Source organism: Erpetoichthys calabaricus, chromosome 10 (assembly GCF_900747795.2).
Source record: "Erpetoichthys calabaricus chromosome 10, fErpCal1.3, whole genome shotgun sequence".
Taxonomy (NCBI): Eukaryota; Metazoa; Chordata; class Cladistia; order Polypteriformes; family Polypteridae; genus Erpetoichthys; species Erpetoichthys calabaricus.
The window spans coordinates 59,768,974-59,796,683 of NC_041403.2; the positions used below are offsets into that span (position 1 = coordinate 59,768,974).

General features: G+C 37.6%; 1 protein-coding gene across 2 annotated transcripts in view; it reads right to left on the reverse strand.

The window, feature by feature from the left end:
• The window catches only part of tnr (tenascin R (restrictin, janusin)), a 476,387-nt gene that overhangs the window by 85,392 nt on the left and 363,285 nt on the right, over positions 1–27,710 (reverse strand). For both annotated transcript variants that reach the window (XM_051933130.1, XM_051933127.1), the window contains 4 exons: positions 27,247–27,432; positions 24,755–24,844; positions 17,066–17,329; positions 1,774–2,040 (listed from right to left, as the gene is read on the reverse strand). In XM_051933130.1, the coding sequence (XP_051789090.1) occupies positions 1,774–2,040; positions 17,066–17,329; positions 24,755–24,844; positions 27,247–27,432 (807 nt within the window). The remainder of the gene's footprint in view (positions 1–1,773; positions 2,041–17,065; positions 17,330–24,754; positions 24,845–27,246; positions 27,433–27,710) is intronic.

Genomic DNA, 27,710 nt, shown 5'->3' on the forward strand with positions numbered 1-27,710 from the left:
TTGTTGGCTGGCCATGCAAACACGCAGGTGTCAGTCAGTGGAAAGGTGGATGTACAGCATGTTACAGGCTTGCTTATTGGCAGATTACAAGTACTAGATGGTTGAAGAATTTGAAATATAACAAATCCATTTCAGTCATTTTTGTTTTTCCTTTGTATAGATAACAATGGCTGGGCCCCAGGCTTAGAGAGTCACAGTGCAGATGTTCAGCACATTTTTGGTCTGATTTTCCAATAATTCTTCTTTTTGCCTGTTTCGGCACTGCCTATGAAATATATACTGCCTTTCAATACAACCAGATCAGTGATAACTATATATAAAGATACCAATTGACATGACCTTTCAGCTTTACCTGTTCATGCTATGTAGGCACAGTGGAGTGTGTCTCCGACAGAGTGGTAGCTACCTCATGTTTATCTACAGTAGATGCTGTGCTCATATGATGTATCATTAAAGTACAAACCCAGACGCAGACCAAAGGCAGGTGGTGATTTATCTAGTTGGATTAGAGCATCTTAATCTGTTTGACTAAATATGGTAAATTGAAGGGGTTTGAATCAAAAGACAACAGACTATAGAGCTACTTCAGCACTATTAGGGTGATCCTTGGTCAGCAGACCCTCTACAGAGTGCATGAAACGTTACTCATCCAGGTAAACTTTTTAATAAAAAGTATAAAGGTTCACAAGTAAGGCATATGTGTGGCCACAGTCTGAAAGATAAGAGGAAGTGGTAATAATAAGCAATGTTAATAGTAAAATACCTGAGAAGTGTACTGGATAAGCAGGAATGCTTTTTCATCTAATGGGTTGACATCAGGTGTTTATAAGACGAAAGTGGAAGAGACAAGTGCAGAAAATTTCTTATCCTGTCATCATTTTCTCTGTTACCTCTCCCTTATGTATAGGTGTGTGATAGGGATATGTATTATAGAGAAATATAGTTGCAGTCAACATGTTTGTGGGATTCTAGATTGTTTATGTGTAAAAATGATTGATTAAATCAGCCTGATTTTTACAGCCATTTAAAAAAACTACAATAGCAAAAGCCAAAAAAGATAAACTGCACTGCAATACTTTAAGAGTCACAACATCAGACACTGTAAGTTTCCCCCATATTTCACATTGCTGTCTTATGTCAGATCTGAAAAAACAAGGAATGTGAAGCCTACAAGTGGTTAAGCAAGGAAATTTGACCCTTACAAGCCTATATGTAATTAAGCAAGAAAATCTGAACATCACAACAGAAGTCTTTAGCAATTGTGACTCTCCAGGACAAGGGCTGGCCACCACTCGTATAGATTAGTCCTGCTGTGCAATTTAAATTATTATAAATGACAGTAATATTGTACTGGCTTTAATTTAATACTTATCTGAGATATCTCCACCATCCAAAATTGATTTACCTTCTGCAAATCTCTCCAAAGGTCAATTTCTATTTAATAATATTACATTCTTTAAATAGCTATTTTTGCAGATTCTAACACAATTTAAAAAGACATACCCATGAGGGAGAAACTGTATACTTACAGGGTATATTCATTTAAAAAGTTGAAGACACAGTTAAAAATCAAATAGTGTGTTTCTATATTTTTATCAGTCAGGTAAACCTTTTATGAATATGATGTACAGTATTTCTAGCAAAATCGAAACTGACAATTATGACACTTATTGCAGATTCTGATCAAATTGTTACCAATAAACAAGCATGTAGTGGCATGGATGAAAACACAAAGCATACAAGCTTTATTTTGTTGTATGTTTTGCAGAGTACCTGTGGTTACTGAGCCCGTTACAGGTTCAAAGGGCACAGTGCCCTGTATAGTGACCAATGTGACAATATACTCTGTGGATGGTTGCAGACCGGTGAGTTTGGCCTGAGTTTTTGAGCCTTCAAGAGTGACCTGTAAGGTTTCACCATGGTCCTGGGGATTGTAGTTGAGGATAAACATATCAGCTGGTGGGGCAGGTGAACTCCAAGCCACTGTCACTGTGGAAGAAGTGATTTCGGAGAAGTACAGCTGTGTGACAGGTCGGAATCCTGTAATCCAAAGTGACTGGTCAACAACAATTTTATGAATAGAGCAGTGATAAGAAATCACAGTTTTGTTTAAAATTAAAGAGAAAACATCTCGCAAACTAGAAAGCTGCAATCAGATTTAAACTTGAGCCAATGCAGCTTCAGAAAATATACAGCACTGATATTCGTTACAGTTCAGATTACAAAATTATAAGATACAGAACAGAAAAAATAAAGAAAATTCATTTGATTTTCAACTTCGTAATATCACACCTATACACAATATGACAGTTGCACCATATTATTTCTAATCTTATGAAAACATTATAAAATTATTTGGGTTGAAGCTGCTTAATAAATGAGTGTACAATTATGAAAATATAAGCTTTTAGAAAATATTCTTAAATAGATAATAGTTTTGCTCTCTTTATAATTTCAGCACAGTAATCAAAGCAAAGTAAAATTTGTGCATTTACAAATTACCAATCTCATTCACTTCAAAATATTAGCAAGATGCCCCATCCAAAACTGCTGCAATGGTACAGCAAGTGACTCTGCGGCCGTCGTCATTTTCTAAAATCAGTCACAATCACTAATCTGCTGTTAAAGCAGCAGGAGATAATATAATATCACGCAAAAAAAGACACTGCTGGGAGCAGTGACAAAATCTACTGAAAATACAAACTTCTACAAAAGAACGTTCCACCACGATGCCTGCGATTAATGTGTTAAAAAAACCTTCCTGGATATTCAGGGGACTTTACTGAATATTTCAAGCATACGGAGAGTCGATTTGGGGTGCTGTGTTTGGAACAGCCAAGTCAAAGCTGCTGGATGGATTGGAGAGTGACAATGGAGAAATAAAGTTCTGTGAGCTCTGGAGTGGCGTGTTCCCTGGATTTCTTCATCTAAAACTAAGCTGCAACTGTTGAAGCTGCTGGCATAAACTGCTTATATTCTAATAAAAATTACTGAAAAGAATGAATAAAACTACTGAAGTCTGAAGCATCTCAACCACCATTGGAATTTTTCACAGCATTATGAAACCAAATCTTTGCTTACAAAATAAGCAGATTATTGGATCCTGCAGAAATATATTATATTGATATCACATGCAGTAAATCTCTCAGCTATGCACTGAAGCATTTTTGCTTTTGAAAGCACTGAAATAACAATTTCATAAGAAAAAGACACATAAGCAAAGTATATTTATTCTTGGGCAAAAAAAAAAGAAATGCAGGATCTTACTTTATAGCTATCTATTTCTACAATTTCAAATTTCTTTTTTCAAAAAAGTCCATTCATAGAAGTGATTCTGCAGTACGCATACTCATTACGTTCAACACATAGAACTACACATCTGATAACTGACAGCTTTTAATGCAGTCTGAAGTGGTGAGTACAGTACAGCAGAGAGGGAGCTCACAGACAGCCTTGCCTGTACAGACAAAAAGCTTGGAAGGTGCATACCTGAAGTCACCAGTGTAAGGATGTATACAGTAACATAATGTGGAGCTGTATCCTGCCTAATGTGTCCTAATAAGCTTTTCTAAACACCAAGCAAATGCTTCAGACTATTCAATGCATATCCTCATAATTTATGGGTCTAGCAGTTGGTTGGATTAACTGGTGGTCTGATAGCAAATTCTTTCATTCACTGGATGCAGAATGACAACTGAAAATGAATTTAAACATTGAAAGAAGCATAAAATTATTTATATTGTCATGATCACTTTTTGTAATTTGTTCAGAGTGTTTGGGACATTTTTTGCTAGGGACGACTCCCAGAGAGATGCTGCTGAAGACCATGCTTCCGTTTGGTGACATATTAGACAAAATATACGTATTACTTTTTATTTTTACCTAAATAATAAAGCAAAGACATTTACACTAACAAAAGAATTAAAGGCTTCTTTTGGTTAAGAATTTCATGTTCCCAATTAAAATCCTCTCTCCAATATCATTCTTGGTTTGCCTCATCACAAAACCTCGCCTGTATAATCGAACAAAGCTTAAGGCTTCAGTTCATGGCTTGTGTATTCAATCTCTTTCACTCAGAAAATTAAACCAATAGGTTAATTTCTTTAAGAATCATAGATTTCAGCTCAGCATTCAACACGATCATCCCCCAACAACTGATCGGGAAGCTGAGCCTGTTGGGCCTGAACACCTCCCTCTGCAACTGGATCCTGGACTTTCTGACCGGAAGGCCTCAGTCAGTACAGATCGGGAACTGCACCTCCAGCACCACCACACTGAGCACTGGTGCCCCACAAGGCTGTGTGCTCAGTCCCCTGCTGTTCACACTGCTGACTCACGACTGTGTAGCAACACACAGTTCAAATCACATCATTAAGTTCGCTGATGACACGACCGTGGTGGGTCTCATTAGCAAGAACGACGAGTCAGCGTACAGAGAGGAAGTGCAGGGGCTAACGGACTGGTGTAAAGACAACAACCTGTCTCTGAATGTTGACAAGACAAAGGAGATGGTTGTTGACTTTAGGAGGACACGAGGCGACCATTCTCAGCTGAGCATCAACGGCTCCTCTGTGGAGATCGTCGACAGCACCAAATTCCTGGGCGTCCACCTGGAGAAGGACCTCAGCTGGTCCCTCAACACCAGCTCCCTACACAAGAAAGCCCAACAGCGTCTCTTCTTTCTGAGAAGACTGAGAAAGGCCCAGCTCCCACCACCGATCCTGACCACCTTCTATAGAGGAACTATCGAGAGCATCCTGAGCGGCTGCATCACTGTCTGGTTTGGGAATTGTGCCATATCGGACCGCAAGACCCTACAGCGGATAGTGAGGACAGCAGAGAAGATCATCGGGGTCTCTCTCCCCTCTATTGAAGACATCTACACCACACGCTGCATCCGCAAAGCCACCAGCATTGTGGCTGATCGGACACACCCCTCCCACACACACTTCACCCTCCTGCCATCTGGAAAAAGGTACCGAAGCATTCCGGCACACACATCCAGACTGTGCAACAGCTTTTTTCCACAAGCCATCCGTCTCCTCAACAAAAAGGGACTGGACTGACAAACACACACACACGCACGCACACACACACACACACAAACATTATCACTTAGCTTAACTCAACTACCTCAAAACATTGAGAATGGACTGACTAATCAACACAAGCACAAACACACTGACCTACACTACCAAACTAACGTACACACCAACCTGTAAATGCTTTTTTTGCACAATATCCATTACTGGACTACTTTTTGCACTAACTTCTTTACTTCCTAATTTAAAAAAGTCTTCCTTAGATAGTTAGTTAGTTTTTGTTGATTTATATTGTAATTCATGTTAGGTAATTCATGTTAGGTAATTTATGTTAGGTCAATCTGTCTTGTCTCTGCTAGCCAGCTAACTAGGCCTCTTAGTTAGCTAGTTTAGTTTTTCTGTTAAATTATGTTGTAAATTTATGTTGCATGTAGCACCTTGGTCCTGAAGGAACGTTGTTTCGTTTCACTGTGTACTAACTGTATATGGTTGAAGTGACAATAAAGCCTACTTGAACTTGAACTTGAACTTGTTGCTTGTTGTCTCTGGATGCCATTATGAATGCCATTCATAATGGCAGTCTAGTAATGTAAATGTATTCCATTACAGAGATATTCCAGGGGTATTAATGCCAAAATTTTAAATGTTAAAACTGTGGGAACCTGCTGTGATAAAGGAACTGAATCTGCAACATAAGGTATTACTTGTCTAAGATGGTGAAGTAAGTCAAGCTTGTGCAGAACTGGGTTGGAAAGAAAGAAAGAAAGAAAGAAAGAAAGAAAGAAAGAAAGAAAGAAAGAAAGAAAGAAAGAAAGAAAGAAAGAAAAAGAAAACTAATAGTGTGAATAAACGTATTACTATGATTATCTGGACAGAACAAGTCAAATCAAGTTGGGGAGGATGCACTGGTATGGTGCATTGCCGCACCCACTACACAACGAAACAACTCGGGATCCCGGTTTGCAACCCCCCAGGCAGACACGCGGTCCAGTCCCACCCTCCGGAAACAACCCTCTATCTGCCACAGCCAGGTGTTACGTGGGCGGCTCCTTGGTCTGGTCCAGCCACTCGGGTCCCAGAACCAAACCTTCAAAAAGCCAAAGACGACAATAAGGCATTTTAATCTAGCACACCTAACAGGAGGTAATGGATTTACTATTTTAGCATATATTGTTTTTGTATTTGAACTGTATTTCTCCTCTTTTTTTCTAGGTGGTAGCCTTGGGATATGTATTTGTAGTTTCAGGAGATCCACATAAAAGAGATCCTTTAAAATTAAAGAGTGCAATCAGTTAATAAGTTCAAATTATCAGTACTGAAATATAATTATAATTGTTAATAATTAACACCATAGATCTACAGTACATTATTTCACTTTTTTTTTTTTTTACAAATATATTAGTATGTTGTGGTCCTGGTAAGAGTTTATTACTCACTTCCATGCCTAAAGAAAATTTACAAACACAAATCAGATATTTTTTCTAAGTACATCCAACAAAACAACACCATTTTCATATTCATTAATATAAGCTTGATTTGCTGATTAGACCACATAAATACAAAATGAGTTACTGCTGTCTTCACCTACAGTTTGTTGTAATATATTGTGTCTTACTTAGTCAGTGCAGAAAGCCCAGATACATTAATTTAGCATTAGGGATTCATGGTAGGCAGCTTCCCAGGCATTTAGTTGCTGTGCATATTTGTCCTAATCTAACAATTACTTTGATTTTTTTTTCCTAGAATTTCTGCATCCCTCCTAATAGAGCCATTTGCTACCATTACACATTTTCTGCAGTTTCAATAAGTTAAAAGCAGTGAATTTAAGTATAAAAGTAAACTAAATCTCTAAAATTTAAAGCATGCTTTAGAGAAGCAGTGAGTGTCAATTGTATGGCCCTCCATAAACAGCAGTGACCCACTAGAATAGCTTTTGGCTGTGGCAGCAGCATGCTGTGTGCTTAATTTATTAAACCTAGGACCTTTCCATTTTTTTGATTGAAAGGAAATAGCCAAAGCTTCCAGTGCTGTTTTTGTAATAATGGAGTAGAACAAGATCTGTTTTCCTCAGAGCCATGATGTTTAGAACACCACTTACTGAAACAGGTGTGCTAAAAATAGCCAGTTTTCTGGGAAAAATAAACCATCCATTTGATATTTTTCATTTTACATCACTGTCACCATCACAATGGATTGAATGTTGAAATGGATGTTTTTCTGCTAAATTTCCGAGTACATTTTCAAAATATAAAAATAAGGGAAAGAATGAATGAATGCTCTAAAGAGAAAATAAAAAAAACATGCATGTATTATTTTTATATATTATTCTTGAAATGTCATAACATAAAAAGATAAACAATCATGTAAACCAACAACTGCACACTATATTAAAACATTTACATAGCATTACAAATCCCCAAAGCACAGTAAATCCTATTAAAACAAGAAAGGAAGAACTTGTTGCACTATTGTGAATCTGTGTTGAGCAGGAGTCCTTACAAAAACTGGGGTCCAGGACAAAATATGTTATTCTGGGAGTCACCAAGCAGCCTCTAATAACCCTAAAAAAATTACAGTTGTATATAAACTAAATGGAGGGCACTTTACATATAGGGGGTTTCTAAAGGTTGCATCATCCTGTAAGAAGCATGTAATCCTGACTTTGACTTCTCAGAAGTCACACTGGAGACTTATACCAAGTAGAAAAAGATTAAATAGTCTGCTAAGTTCAACGATGCGCTTGGGACAAGTTTAAAACTACACGTTCATTTTCAGACCACCCTTAAGGATGGAGGTGGCCATATGATGTTTTTTTTTTTTTCTGCATCAAGACTTGGAGGCTTTTTTAAGATAAAAAAGAAAGCAAATACAGCAAAACATGAAAACTCTTCTGTTCACATGAAACCTGGAAACTGGGAGAGCCTACACCTCCGAGCAGAGCAATAACCTAAAACCAGGTTTAAAGAGGAACTGACTGAGGGAGTCTGAACAATTTCGTAAAGAGAAATGGGGGTTTTAACCCAGACAATTTAAAAAAATATATGTATAATGAAGAAATGGGTGTAGATGTGGTAAGCATTGTTGCTTCATAGACTAAGGGTCCTGAGTTTAAAATCCTGGCCCAGTCGTTTTCTGTGTGGAATTTCTATGTTTTACCAGTGTCTGTTTCACCAAAGCTGCAGTGCCAATAAAAAGTATTCACCCCACTGAAAGTTTTCACATTTTATTATTATACAAAATTGAATCACAGGGGGTTTAATTTTGCTTTTTTGACATTGATCAACAGAAAAAGACTTTTTAATATCAAAGTGAATTCAAATCTCGGCAAAGTGGTCTAAATTAACTGCAAATACAGAAAACAAAATAATTTATCACATTAGTACGTTCTTCTTTCCTCTTTCAAAGCTCCATATCCCACCAATTCACAAATTGGTAAACTTCTGGATCTTGTTCTCTCATGGTACTTCACACAAACACACACTTTTTTATTCAGTTTTCTCTGCATCTTTCCTCTTCCCCACTGCCATTGGTTCCACTGTGTCCTTCCTCCAATACCTTCCTTTCTCCTACCCATTTCTCTTCTGTAATTAAATTTATATAGCGCTCTTCTAACCTATGTAAACTGCTTTACATAGACAATGGGGAACCACTTCACTACCCCTAATTGTAGCATCCACCTGAATGAAGCAACGGCTTCCATTCTTAATCTAGTATACTCACCACACATTAGCTTTTAGGTGGTGATGGGATGAGACAGATAATTAGACAATTAGAGACAGAGGATGATTAGTGGCCAGAATGAAGAAGGCCATGGTAGGCAATCTAGCCAGGACATCATGAAACATCCTACTGTTTTCAAAGTATACCCAGGGATCTTTTGTGACCACTGCCACTGGCAACCTGTGCACAGTATTGTACTCTTGACTTGATGCTGCAGTCTATCCTCACTTTTCTGGGCATGCACATGAACAACCCTCCTGCACATGGCTTTCTGAAGTGCTACACGACAAACAGACAAAGCATGGGACAACTGAAACAAAATGGATGAAGACAAAAGCCGGGCTAACCGGGATAAATATCAATCTCTTCCATCTTCCTTCTGTCCTGTTCAACCAATACTAAGAACAGACTTCTTGATCCTAATAATTTCAGAAGGGTCCACTTCACTGAGATGACTGTATTTATTATTGTAGATACTTTATAGCTGCCTAGAGTTACCAACATGTTATCTGTCCTCATTCTGCTGGATCTCTTATCTGCCTTTGCCACGGTCAACCACCAGATCATCCTTGCCACCATCGCTGACCTTGGCACCACTGGAACTGCCCTTGGTTAGTGTCAGTGCTACCTCTTGTGGAGATCCTACCGTGTGTCTAGGTGTGCAGAGATGTGGAGGGAGCAACAGGCATGCCCAGGGGTGCCTCAAGGATCAGCTCTGGAATCCCTCCTCTTCTCTCTACACACCTCCTCACTGGGCCCTATCATCCTGTCCAATGGTTTCATTTATCAGTGCTATGCTGAAGCTAGGCAGATGTAACTGTCATTCCCTCAAGAGGACCATGCAGTATTAGCTAGAATCTCTGCATGTTTAACATATATTGCAACCTGGATGATGGAACACTATCTCCAGCTCAACCTGGCAAAGATGGACCTTCTTGTTATCCCAGCTTGTCCATCTATTCAGTATCCCATCTCTGTTCAGCTCAGCTCATTAATGTTAACATTTCACAAGTCTGTTTGCCACCTTGGTGACATGGCGATCGATGACCTTCACTAAAAATGGCAATTCAGTATTCTCTGTTCCTCCTCTCTTTCCCAAATGATTCTCAGTCTTGTAGATTCACTTTTACAACATCCAGAAGATCAAACTGTATCTGACAGAGCATGCAGCACAACTCTTAATCCAGGCTTTGATCTGGATCCACGTGGACTATTGAAGCTCTCTGTGGCAGGAGTACCGGCATATCTCACCAAGATGCTACAGATGATTCAAAATGCAATAGCGTGTCTGGTTTGCAAACAGTCAAGGCAGACACACATCACTCCTCTTTTCAAATCACTACAATGCCTCCCTCTTGTGGCAATATATATATATATATATATATATATATATATATATATATATATATATATATATATATATATATATATATATATATATATATATATATATATACATACACATATGAATAAAGGCCATTGTGAGGTCCTGAACCTCTTGTTAACCACATCAGGTCTGCTGATGAATGGTGTCTGGTGATGCCATCTGTGTGTGGCATCAAATCTCAATTCAGACTCTTTTCACATGATTTCCGTTTGAAATTCTGACTCAACGTGTTTAAGAAGTGTTTGAAGATGTTTTTGATGTGAACTTCTATCTAAGTGATATTAGCTGTTAGGTTTTTATAACCTAGGAATTGTGACTAGTTTGTATTTTGCTATGAATTCTTCACTTTTAATGATCAATTTTATCCTATAACACTTGTTTACAAACAGTACCCCAGACTGATGTTTCCTTGATAATGTTTACTTCTTTTGTAAGTCACTTTGCATAAAAGCATCTTCTATGTAAATAAATGTAAATGTAAAATTATATGCAAATGTAGTCACCCCTTTCAATATGATACAACTAAATCACCACTGGTGTAACCACTTGGTTTTAGAAGTCACATAATTAGTTCAGTGGAGGTCATCTGGCTGTAGTCAAGGGTATTCAATTGATTATAGTATAAATACACCTGTATCTGGAACGTCCATTTTAGGGTGTGTCCAAATCTCCAAATATCCAAATCAATAAATATCTTAAATCAGTCATTAAGAAATGGAAAGAGTATGACACAGCTGTAAATGTGCCTAGAAGAGGCAATTCACAAAAACTGAATGATTGTGCAGGAAGAAGATTAGTTAGGGAGGCCACCAAGAAACCTGTGAAAACTCTGAAGCAGTTACAAGCTACAGGAATACAATTGGAGAGACTGTGCATACAATAACTGCTGCCTGGGTGCTTCACCAGTCATTGGTTTATGGGAGAGTGGCAAAGAGAAAACACGCGCATGGCATCTAGGCTAAAGTTTGCCAAGCACATGGGAGACTTTAAAGTCAGTTGCAAGAAGGTTCTATGGTCTGGTAAGAGTAAGACCAAAACCAAGCTTTTTGGGCATCAGACTAAATGCCATGTTCGACATAAGCCAAACACTACACATTATTAAAAACACACTAATGAAACATGGTGGTGGCACAATCATGCTATGAGGATGCTTCTCTACAGTAGGTCCTGGAAAGCTTATAAGGTAAGAGGGGAAAATGAATACAGGGAAATCCTGGTTGAAAACCGGATGAAATCTTTAAAAAAACATGCACGTTGGGAGAAGATTTGTTTTCTGGAGCCAAAGCCAAAACTACACAATCATAATTTAAAACCAACAATGTTATTTTCCTGGAGTCCAGATCTCTATCCAATTGAGAACTCATGGTTAGACTTGAAAAAGATTGTTCACTCACGACCTCCAGGCAATGTGACAGAGCTCGAGTAGTTTTGCAAAGAAGAATGGGGTAAAAATGCAGTGTCCAGATGTGCAAAGTCAATATAGACCTATGCATGTACGTAGGTTCAATGATCTCATAGCTGCCAGAGGTGCATCTATTAAATACTGGCTTGAAGCGGGTGAATATGCAATCAGTTATTTTGTTTTCTCTTTGTAATTTAGACCACTTTGCAGAGAATCTGTTTTTATGTTAACAATAATGAGTCTTTTTCTGTAGATCAGTGTCAAAAAAGACAAATTAAATCCACTGTGATTCAGTGTTATATATTAATAAAATGTTGAAACTTCCAAGGGGTGAATGCTTTTTCATGGGCACTGTATGTGTGTTAGATTAATTGACTCCAAACTGGTGTGGTGTGGGTGCGTGTGGCAGCATGTCATGTAATAAATGAATGGCCCATTTCGGGTTGACTTCTGCATTACTCCCAGTGGTGCAGTGATAGGGTATAGCTACCAGGGAACTCTGAAATCGATTAAAAGAGTTTAAAGTGTCATGATTAGTTTATTTAATTTATTTTCAAAGCGTAAAAAATTTTAAGACTTTTAACCGAAAGAATGTAGGAGAAAAGGCCAACCTGAATGAATTTAGTGATGCTGGTGATTGAATAATTCTTGAAGGTTTTGTTTCAATTAATTGTGCTAATTAATAAAAAAACAACTAAATATGCTCTATTAAGCTTCAGGTTTGTAGGACAGAGCTAGGAAGAAATGTGTTCTAACAAGCTTTGAAGAAGTATAAATAATCACTGGTACTGAAGAATTGTGAGATTTGATTAAATAATAAGAAGCACAAATATAAAAAGGTGTATTTCTATAAAAATAGGGTTAATAGATAGCATTAATCAATTCATTTTGGGGACCTTTTTTTAGTACAGGTTCACATAGATTTTATCTTGGCAGTCTAAGGAGACAGTCCAAAGGAGACATGCTCACACTATTGTAACTTACAGCAGACTAAATGAGAGTCACCAATTTGGGATGTGGGAAGAAACCAAAAAAAACCCCAAAGTCATAGGGACAATGTGTCAGCTCCTCACAGTCTGTGACGAAATTGGGATATCAAACCAGGCCAACATGACACACCTGATTAATGAACAGCTAACATTATGTATTTCTCACATTACCTGCTTCAATCAGAAGCAGCACTAAGTGTACAGCCCCAGGGCAGGACCAACTCAAGCACGTTTATTTCCTTAGACAACCACCCCAATAATATGCCTGATATAACAGCTGTGATGGTAGAGGTTAATTCCCTTATCAACATTTCATTGTGAAATTGAGAGAATGGGAATGATTTTGATGTACAGTATCTTCCATACCCTGCAAAAAATGATCACTTACCATTTAACATTTCACTGTCAAAATGGACATGTTATTCTAATCATCTGTGCCATGGGCTTGTACATTATCGGTGTGCCCCTACAAAGAGACAGCCCACAGGCAGCCACATAAATAGATTGTGCCATGGGCCAGCATCCCCTGTCATACAGTTGAGTCTTAGACAAATTTCTGTATCCCCTATGCCACTAGCAAGTGCTACAATACGTGTGATGACAAAGCTATAGTGTTTGTGACACCATATTATCTTGAAATTAAAATGCTGTCTCAAAATGAAATATCATTTTCTCCCCTCAAGTCTCCAATACAGAAATTGCCTCAGTGTTCACAGCTGCCAGGACAGGCTTTGGTTTATGCAACTTAAAATTACATTAAAATGGGTTTGAAAATGTTTAAAAAAAAAATGTTTCCTTTTTCAATCATTCTTTTGCAACCTAGACATGAGACTGTATTTATGAAAATCTGCCAAGTCTGATTTTAAACATACACAAAATAATATTCCATTCCTTGCTACAAATGGTCCTTTTTGATATGTTTTAGGTTAAATATGTCTGAAAATTATTGCTCATTTCATTACACCTTTTACAAGTCACCATCATACTGGTAAGTATTTTGGATTACAATCATAAATCATCATTTTGTCATTACTGTAGTGTTTTTTCATTTCAATGTATACTGTGGAAGGTATTATAATCATTACATATACATAAATAAGTATGTATACATTGTACAGTATATAAATGTATATGTTTATCAAAAATGTATGTGTTTTTATTATTTGATAAGGAAGTTGCATTCTCTGATTAATTTTGACATTAAACTTGGAAAACATATATAAATCTTAACTAGAGTAAATCCTTAGAAACACGCACACAAAGAAGTGCATGGTGGCAAAATAGCTAGCTTTCCTGCCAAGATTTCTTCCAGCCTGGTAACTACCTGTGAATTTCTCATGATCTCCAATTGTGGGCTTTTGTCTAGTTTTAGGTGAATTGGCGACTGTAAATTGATGCTGTGTATTTGCGTTTCCCATGATGGGCTAGCAGCCCATCAATGGCTGGTGTCTACTGTACACTGCACCTGAGATAGGCTTCATCTCCTTCTGATACCACATTAGAATTACGGGGATTCAATAAATGGTTTACAGATTTATATAAAAATTGAATCAATGTATTTGGCATATATTTTGTATATATTTTGTGCTGCTTGTAGAAATTGTTTGTTGACTTGGAAGATCAAATCTTACACTTGTATAAAAAATGTATTGTTTAAGCCAGAGGCCTGCAAAGTGAATCCTGGAGTTCTATAATGGCTGCAGGTTTTTGTTTCAACCAGATTACCTACTTAGAAACCTATCCTTGCCCAATAACACAGGGGTCCCTAACCCCCGGTCCGAGAGAACTGCTGGCAATGGAGACTTACCCAGTGAAGGGCTACAGCAAAATGGCTCCCCCCTTCACTGAGGACACTTTTCAGAATGCTAGGCGGGTGGGGCTTTGCAGCGGCGCAGAGTGAGGAGAGGGAACGAGGTGAAAGAGTATTACAACACAGTATTTTTATGGTCCCGACAGTTTCCCCATATGACACGAGTCTATAGAAATCTTGTTACAATGAAGTACATTCAGCAGATACTTTCAATACTACGAAGTGACCTTGAAATGTCTGAATGAATCATCCACAGAGCAGTTAGTTCTGTGGTCGCAGCTCAGTTGTGCACAACGATCCCCAAACAGAAACATTGTAAAAAAAATTTCTTTCTTCGAACTTTCCTCATACTGTTTTTTTGCTGTTTTTGTTTTCTGTGGTTTTACCTTTTTGCTTATTGCTCGTCAACAGCTGAAAAACATCCACTGGAATTTAACTCATTGTCACCCTCCTATAGAAACGGCAGACACTAAAAAACGATAACAGTGTTAATGTATGTGATGTGCAATCTGTTGGAATGACAAATGCAATGCATATGTCTTTATTATATGCAAAAAAAGTAGAAAAATCTCGGGTTGCAAATGTATGCGAACGGCTGCATTTGAAGACGCCAAAAAAAACATTTTTATGTGGTTCAGTGTTGCTCGTTCAAGAAACATTCCTATTAATGCGGCACTCATTCAAGAAAATGTGAGGTTTCTAAACTCTCTTGGGACCTCCTCCAACTGGACAACAAGCCGAAGAGCATCCTGAAGTGCGATCACCGCTTCTGTTGAAGACTGTTTATCCGTTGCCGGGGCAAAAGCAGGCTGACAGCTCTGCTGTGCCTCTCTCGCCAAAGTAAACAGAAAAGATCTTAATGGGTGATGCAAGGAACATTGTAAATGCAGGGAACAGGATTACTTGGCCACTAACCTGGCCACAACCCTGCCTGACTGCTGTGTCTGTGTATAGGAGGAGTGTGGCAGATCACATTACAATAAATAACCGTGCTGTTCCTGTTTCAAGCTGAATAAAGCTGGTTTTGCTAAAGTACTGAGACTCATCCTCGTGTTTTGGGGTGTAAGACAGGGACGTATAGCATGACCATGATCTTTTAGGATTCGCTTCTGTGGCGCTTCACTGCAGCGCTGTGAACCTGCTGTTGCCCTGCCCCGGCAATGGACAAACAATCTTATACAGGCACGGCAATCATGCTTCGGGACGTGTTGCATTCCCATTCCCATTGGGTGGGGGGTGGGGGGATCCCAAAAGAGTTCAGAAACCTCACAATATGAACAGGCACTCTTCGGCACCCCACCTTTACCCACCCTGCAGACTCAGTATCTAACCAGGCTGGAGGAGTGCTGGAGGAGACTGAGGAGGAAAATCTGAGGCAGCGGTGGAGAAGCAGCATGTGGGGCAGAGGCAGAACATACCCATTGTTCAAGTTGGTAGATAAAGTGGCTGCATTCAAAGCCAAACTTGATTTATGAAGCAGACGAGTGAATATTGGGATTTTTGATATGTTTCAAACGTTAGCAGAGGTTGTTAAAGATACCAAGCCTGGGCCTACTTTATCCCAGCTGGTGTATGACCACCTATGTGAGCTTTCAATGGAGTTTGAGCATTATTCCCAACCACAAAAGACCCCCGAAATGGGAATGAGTGGATCCGTGACCCATTTGTGAATAAGCCAAGTGAATCAACTTTGTCTGTGCTTGAACAGGATCAACTGCTTGAATTTGCAAATGATGGTGGCCTTAAAAGTATGTTTGAGACAACTTCAAATCTCCATACGTTTTGGATTAAAGTCAAGGTTGCCACAAAAACACTGAAAAGTCTGCTCCCATTTCCAACACCCTATCTTTGTGAGGCAGCATTTTCTGCAGTGACAGCAACCAAAACGAGATTACGAAGTAGACTGAACATAAGCAACACACTTCGCATGTCACTGTCTTCCATCGTTCCCAGATGGGATTGTCTGGTTGCAGGAAAACAAGCTCAGGGCTCCCACTGATTCTGCATTATGGTAAGTTGTATAATTTCTATTATGATATTCTAACTTAATAATAAAAGAAATGTAATGTAAATTGTGTATAAAACTGCCCCTGAATTCCCCCCCACCAGTCCCTGGAAAAATTTGCTTCTAGTAAAGCGGTCCTTGGTGTCAAAAAGTTTGGGGACCACTGCAATAACAGATCTTATTTAATTGTAGGTCTTGTTGGTGATGTCATTCTGCAATGTCAGATGATTTTTTTCCTGTCCAAGGATATCTTCCAAATGATCTGTAGCCTGAAATTGGTTATCATTTTTCAATTCTTTACCTTTAGTGTTCTTGCAAATATGTTATTATATCAGTTCATGATGAATACACACAGTTCTCCATCTAAATAAGTTGAAAGGAAAACTGCTGGTTCCTTTGTCATTTGCATCTTATTTCTAATAAGGAGCAATTAAAAACAGTGCATGCAGCTGTATAAGACTAAAATAAGCAATTAAGGGTGTGGGAATCTTAAAAAGTGAGACACTTGAAGCATCCAAAGTGTTGCTTGAACAATAAGTGCTTTAACAGCAACAATCAACTTCTTATTAGGAGAATGGATTGGAACAGAATCCTGCTGTCATTATGGCCATCCAGAATTTGACTTTGCAGACCCTAGGTATAAGCTATGAAACAAACTGACTTAAAAATTCATCATTAAGTAAACATAAAACTATTAGAAAGAACTGTACCTGTGAAAGCATCAATGCTGACTGGAGAGCTTTGCTGCCTGCCACGCTGTGCTGTAACCACTATTGCGTACTCAGTTCCAGGTTCGAGGTCAGTCAGTGTGATGTCTGACACATTCTGGAGGACAAGAACTTCAGCTGCTTGCCCATTGGATGCAGTATATTTGACTCGATAATGATCAATTGGACCTTTGACTTTTCTCCACTGCAAGGAGATTGAATTATCAGTGGAGGCAGTCACAGTCAAATCCATAGGGCTGTCCAGATCTGAATACATTAAAAGAAAATAAACAAATCAAACTGAATTATTAGTCTACCAAACATTAATCAGTTTGACCAGAACTTAATAAATGACACTCAAAACAATATATTACAGATACCCTGATCACTATTCTTATTATGCTAAATAATACATATTTTTAGAGTATATAGATTGTAGGTACAATTCTCGTTCAATAATGTGAAGTATAGCTCAGTGATGTATATTGCTTGGAACATTCCAGTATGACTTAATTTAATGTATGCCCAGCTTACTGGTTATGCATTGAAGTCTGAGTTTGTGAAACAATTAAACCAAACTTCTGTCAAGCTTGAGTGCTACCAAAGTAATGGTTTATGCTCATAAAATAGTTTTCTTTTATCTCAACGAACTATTGAGATCTAGTAACAAGTTGTACAGTGCGTTCACATCTCTCTCAGACACGGTTATGAATGTATGACAGCAGATGGTGCAGATCTTTTGCTAAGAAATGGTAAGACAGACACTAATGGGCTACGGTTACAAGATCAAATATGTATTGTTCTTCTTTCCTTTTCTGGATACATTGCTTGAAATCATTGCTATAAAATGTAAAAGAAAATTCTACTGCTCCTGACCTGTAAAACTTTGCTAGTGATCCTTATAAATGTAGACAATGACAGAAAAATCCCACATCCTGGGTAGATGTTTCTAGGAATTTTTTGTTTCTCTCATTTTTTAATATATGAACAACATGTCTGATCAAATAGCCATGGATTTGATTTAGGCAAGTTCATTTCTTAAAAGATAAATCAGAATGACATATATTTTATCGAGCACTCTACATTTAGAGCTTACTTTATAAATTAAGAATAAGGTTTGGCAAACACCTATTGTAAACACTACTTATTCATACTTAAGTACTAATTTGTTTTCTAATAACTGTTAACAACAATAATAACAATTATGCAAATCAATTATGCAATTAATAACAGTTTATGCAAATCAATATAACATCAATCCTGATGCCAAATGAATAGTAAAAGTCTCTCATAAAGACTAAAATCCAACGATGTTTATTGTGGCAGTCTGTGGTCTGGAGCACACACTCACATGCACACACACACGTATATGCACACACACATACAGTCAAGCTGTAGTCAGATATGTTCCTGTCTATTGTATGTGGAGGGCAATGGTATTCTTACCTGCTTCTGACAAGTTTTATCACCGCTCACCGCTTATGACTTTGATCTTTCCAGTAATACTAGATTATTTATTTATCCTTATGGAAATAATCTTCCTAGTAAAGAATGTAGAGTGCACTTACTCCAAGAGGCAGCTCTCAGTTTCACACACCCAAGCCGTCAGCCCTTTTACACTTAGAAGGACTGATATGATCCTTTCCAATGTTTGAATTTTTAATTGGCCAGAAGGATCCCAATATCAGTCAGTCAGTATCCAGCCCGCTATATCCTAACTACAGGGTCACGGGGGTCTGTTGGAGCCAATCGCAGCCAGCACAGGGCAGGAACAAATTCCGGGCACACACACCCACACACTAGGGACAATTTAGGATCGCCAGTGCACCTAACCTGCATATCTTTGGACTGTGGGAAGAAACCGGAACACCCGGAAGAAACCCACACAGACACAGGGAGAACATGCAAACTCCACGCAGGGAGGACCCAGGAAGCAAACCAGGTCTCCTTACAGTGAGGCAGCAGTGCTACCACTGCACCACTGTGCCGCCCCAGATCCCAATATTTCTATGTATAAAGCAACTAAGGATATTCACATAAATTCTTCAAATGCCCCATAAAGTTAACATTCTATATGTTCATATTATTTCAACAGAACATAGGATGGACACCTAAATAACCAAAATATTGTAATATCTCATTGAAAGTATCATGGCTGCAAGGACTTTAAGATACAATCTGTATTTTTCAAGTCAAAGTTATTTCTTCAATATTTAATTTGCCACACAAAATTGTTCTCTAAAGTGAAGCCTTTTCTTTTTATAAATTTTAAAAATACCTTGTCTGCTACCTTGCAGCTTACAATGGGGATGGAGGGTACACAGGTCAATTGATTAAATGAATATGTCCATTTCTCAAGCTGTGTCTTGAAATTACATATGTACTGCAAAACAGCATATTCATGTCATTTTAAGAAAGAAAAAAAAAATACAAAGCAAAATATGGCTTGGACATCTAGCCATTTTAAAAGGAGACTGTGCACTTTGCTCTTTCACTCATCTTCTTTTGGCAGCATCTTCCACAGCCAAGCAAACACTGCTTATGACACTCAGTTTTGATGCCCAGATGTGAATTGCTGTCTGTATTTTGTAGACAATGATGCAATAATAACTGAAAAGAACAAATTTATGATCATTTTTATTCTTTCACCATACTGAAACTTATTTTTTTATTTCAGTGGCTGCTTCCACCATGCGGTGACATGTTCTCCCTTCTTAGTCCATGCATCCAGGGTGAGAGGCTACCCATATGCCATTCTTTCCCCCGGCTCTTCATCGTCACAATCAGTTTTCTACTAAACATGCAAACTGTATTATTAATCTTTCTTTCCAGATATGACTAATAGCACCTCCAAACAAGGTGATAGTATACATGCTCAGCAAGAGTTGTGTCTGCAATCTTCACCTTTGCCCCACCCCTCAGCACTGCCGGTGCTCATGGAGCTCCTTTTATGTCAGCTTCTGTAGGTAGCGCAGAGCTGTATTTCCTGTCTCACAGTGCCAGGGTTTGCATTAGCTTTGCTTGCTTTCTCTGTGTATTACAGATTGATTATTTGTACAAAGTACAATGAAACTCTTAAGTCCACTTTTAACTACGCTCACACTCAGTGTGTATCTCGCACTGTAGACTTTGTAAAATGACAACACAATGTACAGAGTAAAAAGTAAGTGCTGTTTTGGAAAAAATATTCATAAGATGTGAGTACACATCTGTCTGTTATTAAAAGCCATGGACAAACATACTGTAACTGTTAAAATACAGAACTCAGAGACAAAAGTAGGGTAATAAGCAGAATAGAGCTTTGCACTGGAGGCTTGCCGGGTTGTCATAACTCCACCCACGACGGAAGATGTGAGTAGACAAGCAAAAAGAAAATGTGTTCTTACCTCAAGTAAAATATTTCCAAGAATCCATGACAGAAATAATTATGTCTAGTTTCCTTTTGTGATCACAAAGATGCCTCATACAAACAAGAGTCATATTTTCTTAGATCAAAACCTTTTCTTGTTCAAAGTGGATGCATTTGGTCAGTTTTATTGCAATAATTTTCATTCACCATGGACATGGGTATTCATTAGTCTTATTGTTCTTATTCTTAAAATGTTAAAAAAAAGCAAATGCTTCACTTCAGAACATAATTTTTGTGGCAAATTAATAGATACTGTGAAGAAATAACTTTGACTTGAAATAAACCAAAGACAACCAGCCTTGAGATCTTGCAGGAAGACAGTGGACTGCACTGAGGCCTGACAATATGCAAATTTGCTCCTGAAAGGCTTAGTGGTGTGGCAGCAGCCTGAGACTAAGGGTCTCAAATGACCATAGATGAGGGGAGCAGGGGGCTGGAAAGAGTAGAGGATATAGGTGTGCATCTTAATGCACAGAGTTAAGTTGGCTCCTGGATGCTGAGACAGAAAGGAGTAACGGAGATTCATGATCGATGAGCAGTGTGACAGGCAGAGACAACCAGCAGTGCTGTGCTCCAGGACCTTAAACACCAGAGCAGAGTAGGTGGTCTTCTGGCAGTGACATGCAGGTATAGAGCATTGTCCAGGGCACTGGAGCAGCATAAGGAACTAGCAGTAGCATGCTTTGGTTCCCTGAATACCAGAAGGCATTAGGCAGGCATCACGTATGGCCATAACAGTGGAGGGAAGTGATTAGAGTGTTCATAGTTCAGAGTTCTTGTATCATTATCTTTGCTTGTCAAATAAATGATCTAGTGGTACATTTTCACCAAACCTCCGATTATGAGGGTTTTCCTTTTCTCTTCTCAATTCAGTAGGTCACTGCACAATAATTAATGTACAGTGTAGTAAGGTACTTACTATAACCTCATTTTGATGCTGAGAATTTTGTTTCCAAATTTTAAAAAGGATGTGTTCTCTACACTAGCATTAAGATATGGCTGTCATTCCCCAATACAAACTCTTAAACCTTTATTCGATAAAAGCCATTTTATCAAGCTAAAGTTCATACTTTAAACATAAGTATTAGCTTAGTTTTGGAAGAAATATTTGACTTTAGAGTAAAGAAGTTAAATACATGAGTTTCAGCCTGTATGATTGATAGCATGGTATAGCTCACCTCCAAACTACTACGTAAATGGGACATTCTAACTTATGTTTTGGTGTAACCACTGAGGTAAACAAAGTATTTTGTTTACAAAGGGCAGGGTATAAGGGTACAGTATCTAGTTTACCATGAGAGGCCAAATAGCACTTTTTTGTGTTATGTGTCACACATAGTAGCTATACAATTTTGGAAACATAAAGGTAATTTTATTAATATCTAAAATATTTAGAGTACTTTGAAATTGTATACAGAGTTTAGAAAACAATTATTTATTTTTGTCAATTTTTTAAATAAATGATTTTGTACAAGGTCACAAATCAAATTTGGGTGGGGCAGTGGTCAGCAGTGTGGCCTTATGGATCTAGAAACCAGGGATTGAATCTCCACCAATTTATTGTCTCTGTGGTGCATGTTTTCCATGTATTATAGGACAGACTGACATTACCCATTTTGTACTGCATTGGCACACAATAATTTTGTTTAAGAGGCAACTGCCAGACCTTCTAATCTTAAGATAGAGTGTCAGTTCTACTCACAGGGACTCTCTTTGGAATAATCTGTCAGAAGCAAATGACATCCAGAGATACACCATTTAAACACTTGGATAGTGAACAAAGAGCCATAACTAAATGATTGGCAACCTTGATGGGCAAAACACCAATTGTCAACTAAAACAATTGCGCCCAAGAAATACAATGGGAAAATATCCAATCCTTCCTTTATAACCCACGGCAAACACTAGATCTGCGCTGTCTCTGTATGCTCTCAGTGCTCTTGACTTGGCCATGACTTCTGCTCCAAAGCAGGGCCCCTGTTGCCTAGGGTGTAGCCATAAAAAAAGACTGGAGAGCCCCCTTTTACTCTGAAGGGCAAACTAGCGCTGGATTGTGCTACCAGCAAACAGGGATTAGTGTTGTATATCTAGTGGCAGTATTCTTAATGATCTTATTATGGTCAGCTAATGTGCCACTCAAATGAAAACACTGCAATTTTAACATATGGGGGGTGGAAATCCAAGTGGAGTACTGATCAGGTTGTGATCAAACATGTGGTTATGAATGTGTGAAAGCATGCACTTGGCTGCTACAGCTCTGTGATGTCATGCTGTCCTCGCAAAGCATCATGGGGCACTGGGAAAAAAAAATGTTTGTCTCAGCTGCCCAAATTTTCAGGGAATGTTTGGTAAACCATGCCACCAGTAAACACAGCATATTTGCTGCTAAAAACTCTTTGGCAAATTTTGCCAATCAACACTACTTCTGAACAAAGAAAGAATAAGAGCACTGAAAATCCTTAAATGTGTGCCAAAGAAAGATAACCCAGAAGGACTGGAACCTAGCATCACCTACACTCAGATTCAAGAGGAACTAAACAATAAATATACAGACTTTGATTCTGAAAACTATTGATTGTAACTTAGTACTTAATTTAAAGCCACCTAATGTGTTCTGGTTATTGGTGTCACTGTAACTAAAAAGCAATAACCTTTGTGTCTGCAGCTGTTATTATTAATTTCCTTTACTAAATTCAGAGTTCAGAACAGCATCTCACATATGTGGGAGCTGGGGAGGTAAACCAGCGTAGACTAGCTTTGAGCAAATCAATACCACCATCACAGTGCAGGCAGTAGGACATTTAATAACTAGCTAAAGAACATATCTGGAATGAATTATGTTTCCTAAATATTTGTTTAGACAAGAATTAATAAAGTTATAGTATGTGCCTTTTTCTATAGGACAGAAAAACATCAAACTAAGCTAGCATAGATGTGTTGTGTAGTTTTATTTTTGTCCTTTATCTGAATATATTTTTTGGTATTTTGTACACTGTATTAATCCCCGAGGGGAACTTGTCTTTAATTGAATAAGTGAATATTCTTTTATGTTTATATTATGAATAAATTGTATTATTTGTTTATTGTAGCAAACATGTTTAGGTTATTTGCTGAAAACAGGCTATCACCACGTTTGAACTGCAAACTGAGAAAATTAGGTATTTATTGTGGAGTTTTAACAATAAATTATACAGATCTCTTTTTAGCTCTGGCTTCACAGCTGGATCCAACACCCACACCACAGGGTCCCAAGGGTTTTCTACTTGGTATTCCAGTTTGCCTGCCATATCACCAAGGGCATGCATGTTAGTTTAACTGGCAATTCCAAAGTGTGATGTACTTGTGACCAATCATCTGCCTTGCACTCAATACAGCTAGAATAGGTTTTGGTAACAGATGACTCTAAATTGGACTAAACAGGTTTGAGAATGTTACATTTTGTTGTATATATCAAACTTCAGAAATCTGTATTTCAGAAATAAAATTAAACATGTATTCAGCCATTCATTCTTACATCAGTTATTAACCCACTTTTGTGATGTACAGTTACGAGGTGAGATGAAGGAACGAGGGGTAAATTCAATACACAAAGCCACGCTCATTGACACCAGCAGCTTTATATGCATGTACCCAAAGTAAAAGTCTATGCATACACAAAGAGAATGTGTAAACCCCATCCAGATAGTGACCTGGCTGCCCCAATATACATTTAAATTAATCTACAAAAATAACATTGTATTTTGTAAAACATTAAAAAATAACATTACAGAATTTGGAACAGATAACATGAGCAAGTAGTTTAATATTTACAATTTTTTTATTACCTTCTAACAGTTTGGGCAATGTTGCATTTATGTTATTTCACAACCCTGAACTGACAAATTTAATACTGAAAATGGAGGGACAGTTGAATGCATATAAATTATATGCAGATAAGTTTAGATTAAATGATAAGTCAAAGAGCCTCAGAACTGGCCATCAAACACAAATGCTTGCAGAATAGCCATCTGGCAGGAAAAGCTTCCTATAATATGATGGAAAGGTGGGAAACAGAAATCTAGGGGTACGGGCTGGGAAGTTTACTTTTACCAGTGGAATCTGTCTGCAACCACCCGTTTAGCTAGAGAGCATAATAATGAACAGAATTAAATATCTGAAAAACCACATTATTGACAAAACAAACATGAAAAAAGACTCTGGTATATAGTAGCAAATGGACCAAAAAATAAATCAAATCATTTATGAGGTCAAATAAAGTCAAATACACAGTAAACCATACTCACCAGTTCTTGCGTTCATAGTTGCTGGTGAACTTCGGTTGCTGCCCATGCTGGCAGATATCCCAATACCATATTCTGTACCTGGTACTAATTCTGAAACGCAACAATATGAAGAAAAAAAATACCACAGTCAACAAGTCAAGTTATCTCAAGTCACCTATAAGTAATATATATTATTATAATTAGAATTATAAGTATATAAGTAAGTCAAGTTAACTATAGTTTAAGGTACATAGAATGAAATTGGAACTAACAGGCACCACATTTCTAATAGTATAGACTAATGACTGTAAATAGCATTTTATGTTAATGTCTGAGGTGCTTATTGGAACACTGGGTTAAAGGATCATTTTCACATGTTTCCTTCACCTCCATGTAGCCCACATTACTTAAACTAATAATTATTTTGCAAAATGTTATCTTTACTCAGCCTTGCTAATCACTTGGCAGATGCTGGAACAGCAGCTATTGATTTATTCAGTGATGTTGATGAGACATTACTTTAGAATCTAAGCATGATCCAAGCCATTATCATTGAAGGCAAGCTTTACCATTAATGATTACAGAAGAATGCAATGTAAGCTAAACTTCATCAGTCTTCCTCTCGCTGTGTCTGCTTGCACATTTCTTGCAATTAATGCTTTTTTTTTTTTTGCTGGACATTAACTCATTATCTACAAGACTACTCTGATGTTGTTTATGCATACAGATATTGTTTCAAACATTAGCTACTCGTATTCTATTCCATTACATTACAGGCATAAGCTGAGATAAGCAACCATGATGTGTGTATGTATTTTTGAATAAAATCAAGTTCATGTAGCATGCATTTTGGTACTTGTGGTGGTATCATGCAATGAACATCAGTAGAAATCTGGCTGTTACAAGGACTACTAATAAAAGATTTCATGTATCCAGCACATTCGTTTCCCCACATTAAGCAGTGATTCTTACCAGTAAAATACTTAACACTCAAAGTTTAAATTTTGAGTCTATCACAATAGTAGTAGTGTTAGCAGTAACAGATATGTTCATTTTATATTGAATATGCCTAGTAGTAAATGTAAGCAAAGTAAAAAAATTACATTTATTTTGTTAGCATACTGTATTTCACTTATATTTAAACACAAGTGCTGCACTGTACATAGTAAATCCTTTGATGATGTAATTTCAGCAGTTCTATTGTCATAGATGGAAACTCTACTTCCAAGTTCACATTTAGAAAACATTCTCTGCACCTCCTAGATTCACTTCTAAACAGCAGCTTTTTTGACAGCTGCCCCTCTGCTTGTACAGGTAAAAGCTTCTTTTATTTTAATTTCTCTTTTTACACAGGTGGATTACATACAAGTGAAGGCACTCTTACTTGGACATTTCATTTAGAATTATTATCAAGTGTTTGAAATTTAAAAAAAAAGATAATTCCTGGCAAGTGGGATTAGTTTGCTGAGAGAAGTATTTATAGAATTTTCATAATGGAATGCGACTATATGTACATGCTGTACAAAATTGACTGCCCTGTTAACTACACAAGTAACACAAAGTCTGGGTCTATATTCTTCAAGCACAAACAGTGACAACATTTTCCAGGTTACACTCATTGCCACACTCTTCCTGTGCTCCTGCTTATTAAATGATGGCTGTGAGCTGGAGACACTGTGGGATTGAACAGGCAGTGTTTAGGTGAGCACAGACACATGAGGTAACCAATTGATGACACATTTCAAAATGATGCATTATAGAACCAAATAACTTTTTTAGACTCAGAGGAAATGAATTAGGTCCTTTTAAAAAATGAATAAACAAAATACTGTATGTACAGTTTTCTTTCTATGTAAGCTATGACAGCAATGTGCATCCTCATACATGTTGTATAAATAAATGACAGACTCTACTGGGCATTTCTGACTGGAGATTCATAGCCAAGTTATTTTATAAACAAAATATTTCATTTAAAGTGCTGACTCTCTGAGTAAGCAATTATTGATTTACTCATACACTAATGGAACACTCCTCCTAATAATAATAATAATAATAATAATAATTATTTGCATTTATATAGCGCTTTTCTCACTACGCAAAGCACTCAGCAATTGCAGGTTAAGGGCCTTGCTCAAGGGCCCAACAGAGCAGAGTCCCTACTGGCATTTACGGGATTCGAACTGGCAACCTTCCTTCCTTATCTAGTTTTAGTGTTGCACATAAGGTCTAATCTACCACAGGGCCAATACAGAGTTTTCCATTTAAGTTAATATTCATGTCTTTGACATGTGCAAGGAGAAACAATCATCTTCCCAATGTGCAAACAGAGAAGATCACTATGCCACACAGTTTGAAATTAACTCATTTGAAAACCACCATATGGATTTAGAAGGCAAACTAGCAATGGAGAGCCATGTGAGAAAAATAACATCCTTCGCCTGGGGTGTTTCTATTTAATTATGAATTTCCACATTATAATTACAAAATAATCAACTTTCAATCATATTACAAACCTGTGAGTGCAGCTCTAGTGGTTGGTCCATCATTTCGTGGTACAATGACTTCATGATACTGATCTCCAGCCAGAGTACTGTAGACCACTTTGTAGCTATCCACTTCAGCTTCACTATTGTCCCACTCTAGATCCAGAGATCTAGAACTTTTAGAGACTACACGGAGATTTTTTGGAGCATCAATATCTGATGGATATAAAAAAAATGCACATTACATGTATGTAGAAGGTACCAAACATAATTATTAATAAAATGTGGATAGTGTTCTATCCCTGATGTTGTGCTACCATTTCTCAGAAAAGACCACAAATGATGTGAAACTCCAAAGTTTTGTTATTGTGTGTTCTTTTCCTTATTCTGCTTTTAAACAATCTATCTGTCTGACTTATGCAAATTACTGCATATCTTTATATACTGTATAATACGCTACCGTGGCTGTTCATTTGTCTGTCCAGGATTTTAAA